Source organism: Pteropus alecto, unplaced genomic scaffold, assembly GCF_000325575.1.
Source record: "Pteropus alecto unplaced genomic scaffold, ASM32557v1 scaffold7, whole genome shotgun sequence".
NCBI classification, from domain to species: Eukaryota; Metazoa; Chordata; class Mammalia; order Chiroptera; family Pteropodidae; genus Pteropus; species Pteropus alecto.
The window spans coordinates 35972605-35977592 of record NW_006494614.1 but is presented as its reverse complement, the minus strand read 5'-3'; the positions used below and the strand labels follow the sequence as shown (position 1 = coordinate 35977592).

Sequence of the window (4988 nt, the reverse complement as noted above, 5' to 3'; positions counted from 1 at the left end):
TGCCCATGTCCTGGCCCCCTTAAATCTGGGGAAGAGGTTATAGTGGTGTGTGTGAGTATGTGTGTGTGTTGTCTATTTATAAGTAAGGAATTTTGTTGAATTTATGTATAATACACATTGATCGTTAATCATCACTACTATTGGCAAGTGTGACTTGATGTTTTCTTAAAAAAGTGCACAAGAATCCTGCATTTGATATCGTCTTTGATTCTTCTGTCTTTTCTACATATATATATAAAGAAAAAATATATAAATATATATTTGACACAGATGATGTATCAGAAAATCCTGTTAGCTACACTTTCAGTTATAGCCTGAATTTAACCATTTCTTGGTTCTTTCTCCACTGCTGTCTTGGTTCAGCCTGCTATCATTTCTCTGCTGGATGACTAGATTGTCTTCTTAATATGTCTTCCACTTCATTCCTGCAGCTCCCTACAATTTATTCTCTACTTAACAGCCAGAAGAATGCTTTAAGACCTAAGTCACATCATATTCTTTTTCTCATAGTCATCCAACGGCTTCTCAATTTACTCAGCATGAAAACAATGTGTGTATATTAAACATACCAGGACCTTTGCATTTTGCTATTTCTTCCACACAAAATCTTCTTGCCCTAGTATGCATATGGTTTGTCCTCTTGCTTCTTTCAGTTCTATTTAATGTCACTTCATATCAGAAAGAACTATCTAGATGATACATTAACCACCTTCCTCAACCAGATTTCTCATTTTCCACAGAACAAGAAAACAATTTAAATGACTATTTCATAAACTTCTCAAAGATGTACAGGACTGATATAATTCTAGATGAATAGAATAAAAGTTAATTAATTGCATGCAATGGATACCTTGGGCTATAAAAAATTAATTCTTTCACATTAGCTTGGTTGCAAAAAACTGAAAAGACAACTTCCCTCATCCTTAATATTGCTTCAGTTATTTCTGTGGAATTATATTACCATCTAAATGTGTACGTGTATGTATACTGCCTTCTGCAAAGAAAGGCGATATCTGTATTCCCAACCTTCTGGAACATAATAAAGAAGCAAACATTTCTGCACAAAGCCTCTTTGAGCTATTTAATTTACTTTTTGACAAAAAGAGAATGACACTGAGCACTCCACAAAGAACAAAAGCAGTTTTTCATACCACGAAATGCAAATTTAATCATTACTAGAAATACCATTAATATACATTCAGAAAAATCTGATCCTATCTTTTCCTTTTAGATCTAGTGTGGCTTAACCAAATAACATCTTAAAATTATAACTTACTATTTCTTAAGAAAAACATGTTAAAGTTTTTTTTTTTTAGATAGATCAAAGGGAAAAAATCAATTAAAATTAAACCAGAAGTAAAGGTTAATCCTCTACCTCTTGATGACTTCCTTAATCAATATATATTAGCATTCATGCACCTAATTTTAGAAAGACATGAACATCTTATTAAAAGAGATTTGTAATAATACTGCAAACTAAATATATATGTGTGTATGTATATATATGTATACATATATATAATATATAATTGTTTTTATAAATAGAAAATATATAAAATTTTACATATACACATATACATTTTTTTGGTTTGTGTGTTTATAGTCTGTCTCTTTCCACTGGAATGTAAATTTTATAAGGGCATGGAATTTGCTTGTTTTGTCTGTTTTGTTTATTCACTACCTAGAGCCCTAGAGCCTAGAGACTTAAAGACTGCTTTGTAAGAGTTGGGAGCTTAATAAACATTTTCTTAATGTATCATGAAATGAATGAATTTTCATGTTTCTTGTAAGCGAGTATAAGGGTGATATGATTGCTAAGCAATTGATAAAATGACCTTGTTTAGTAATTCTTCTCTCTGACTTGTTTTTCCCTCAAATTAGGAATTGAAGTTTTGCCTAGGAAATTTGACACTATAACTTAGAGAATGTAGCTTGAATTATGCAAATTATGAAGCTCTTAAGCTTTTAAGATGACATCATTTTAATAATGCTAACTTTAGATCATATTTTGGCATTTTGTTTTCTATGCTGTTTTGTAGCCCTTTGTTTACATGTGTAACAGACAGCAGAGTCTTAGAATAAAGAAATCATATTTGTTTTATCTTTGAATAAGTTTGCTGTAGCACATGCTTGGTACTAAATAAAAATAATTATTACATGAATAAATGAAACATACAAAAGTATACAGAGTTGAACAGAATTCTGTTCTGTTTTGGTGTTCTCCAGCTTGAAAATCGTAAAATTATTTAACCAAGAACCTCTTAGACATCTACAGAGTGTAAAGAGAACTAGACTTGGAGTCTGACTCTCTGACTTATGGTTCTAACTCTGTTCTTAACTTGCAATTATGCATTTTGGCTGAGTCACTTAGCAGCTCTAGGTCATAACTTCTACATGAGAATGCCTCCCTTTATATAAACTCCCTCTAAAAAGTATAGAAATGAGAAAACAAAAATTGTTTTTAAAAAGATTACACATTTGTTATAAAACTATAATAGTTTTATAATACTTTAAATAATTTTTGGTTATTTAAAATTCTTTGAGCTTCCTCTAAAAAAATAAACAATCTATATAGTAGGGATATGTTAACACTACATCCATGGTTAATGAAGTGATGAACATGCCTGGCTCATCGTAAGCAATCAGTATATGGTAGTAATTATTGTCATATTAGCTATGTCATAGCTTGCTCTTCCAAACTTTAAACTAAATACCTTCTTTCCTCTGTCCCCATTCCCAGGGGAGGATTCTGCTTTTAAAATGTTAGGTGTTCATACTTTTCTTCTCATTTCAAAGGAAAAAACTGCCTTCTTTTCAGAATTTTATAAAACCTCGAGTACATCCTTTTTGATTAAGACTATGTTTACATCCTATGTGACCCAATATACTCCTTCTTATACTTTAGGGCCCCCACATGAAATTCTGGCTCTTCTTCTAAATATTTTATTTTGTTTCTACTCTCTCTCTTCCAAAGTTAGCTTTTTTGTTTTGCTGTGGGAAGTGATATTTTTATACCTTGCAGAACTACTGATAAGTTCAAGGGAAAATAAGGTCATTTAGCATGTAGGCAACACAAGAAATTCGTCAATTATTTTAATTTTTGGCTTGTTGTTTTGATATTTTAATAGATACAGATTCTATTCTAACACATCAATTACAGAGACCAGATGCCACAGTGTAAACTTGTAATATCCTTAGCACTCATAACTATCATATGATTCTGTAAGAAGCTCCAATGTGGAGCTCAGATGGTTAGAGAATTCAAAGATTTCACATTCTGAGAACCTGGAGAATCTAAAAATATATAATAAAAGGTAGATTGCCTACTCACGAGGGTATAATACAAAGAATTCATCTATTGACTTGGAGCTGTTGGTCTGCCGAAGAACGCTGTAATCCGTTTCATATTGAACAAATAATCCAAATAAAACAATCATGGCAACCTCCAGGCTAATGGCCATGAGAGGGAATTTGAACCTCATGTTTGTGGCAAAGGACAGAGGCACACTGAGGGCTTCACAGGCTGTGGGAGATTGATAAAAACAGAGGTACTGCTCTGTGTGTGGATTTAGGCTGTGTGTTAAAGACACTCCAATGAGATTGCAAAAAAAAAATGCGCAAGACTGGTTAAAATGTTCCACCCATTGGGGAGAGTTATGCTCTCTAATCAAGTTGTTCTAAAATGCTGGTTTGAAGAATGTGCAGGCTTGATGGTGGTGGAAGTTATCTATGGCACAAAGTGTATAGAATTCTATTAAACTTAATTTAACACACTTCTTGAGTGCTTCTTGTATAACACAAGAAAATGTAAAATGTGTCTATAACTTTCTTGAGGAAGTTAAGAATCTAGTTGGGAAGACAAAAAATAGAAGTAATGATTGTGTAAAACAGATAAGTAATATAATAGTGATTACAGAAGTATTAGGGAACATAAACAAGGCAGCAATTTTGTCTTGGGCTGAGAACACTAGCACATGAAATGATATTGATGAAACGTAAAAAATAGGCTTTACCAGTAAAACAGATAGATCAGCATAAGGCTCTGTAGAACATGGCACGTTTGAAAAATAATGATTAGTTAAGTAAATTTAGATGAAGAGGGAAAGCTATAATTGTGGCTGGGCTGGGTTGTAAAGAGCCTTGAATTCGATATTAAGGATGCTAGATGTTGAATATTAGCTCATGGGCAATGGAAGAATTTAAAGAACTACAAGAAGGGTAATGTTTTTCTTGAATTCTCACTTTGTTTTACACAAATGTAAATATATGAGTAGACAATATATTTTTTTAGTTTCAAAAACAAGAGTGGATTTAAATAGGGGTATAGCTTATACACTTGACAAATAGTCACCATTAAATAAGATGCTAAGCAATTCAAAACTACTATGACAACTTTTGCCTTAATTCTGGAGTTGTTCTCAGAGAAGAATAGACCTGTGTTTGAGAAATTATAGCTAGCAGTTAAATAACATTGTTATCACTCAAACTCCACTTTCAAGATTCTATTTAGAATATAAAGGAGGGAGAAAGTGCAAATGACTGCTGGGCCAAATTCCACATCAAAGCAAATGTTAATAAAAGAAAGCAGCAAGTATTTTGTTTTGTTTTATCTTGTCTTTTCATTCTGGTATATTTTTCCACACTAGAACATGACACATTATGATTAAATTGCTCTCTGACATTTTATAAATCTACAATTCGAATATTTTGAAAATAGCTATTTCCATTATTCCTTACAGGATGGCCCAACAGGAATGGGTTCACGTGCTTCACTGTTGGAATACATGTGTATGTTCCACACTTTGATTTCTGGTATTGCAGTGGCCCAGAGACTGCTCACGAGAACTCCAACAAATAAACATAAAATCTTTATGTTGATAAACTATACATTAAGGTTGTAAAACACCAAGTAACATTGCGAGACTATCTAAACAATATCATAAATAAATGTGGTTTAATTTAATAAAATGATAAAATAGATTAGACAT

At 32.2% G+C, this 4988-nt stretch overlaps 1 protein-coding gene across 3 annotated transcripts in view; it reads right to left on the bottom strand.

Moving 5' to 3' along the window:
- Nucleotides 1-3538, bottom strand: part of RHAG (Rh associated glycoprotein) — a 25800-nt gene extending 22262 nt beyond the window's left edge. For 2 of the 3 annotated variants that reach the window (XM_025042768.1, XM_025042767.1), the window contains exon 1: nucleotides 3332-3538. In XM_025042768.1, coding sequence (XP_024898536.1) covers nucleotides 3332-3482 — 151 coding nt within the window. In that variant the 5' untranslated portion in view covers nucleotides 3483-3538. The remainder of the gene's footprint in view (nucleotides 1-3331) is intronic. The other variant, XM_006926458.1, reaches the window with a different exon arrangement.
- Between the last annotated feature and the right edge of the window lie 1450 nt (nucleotides 3539-4988).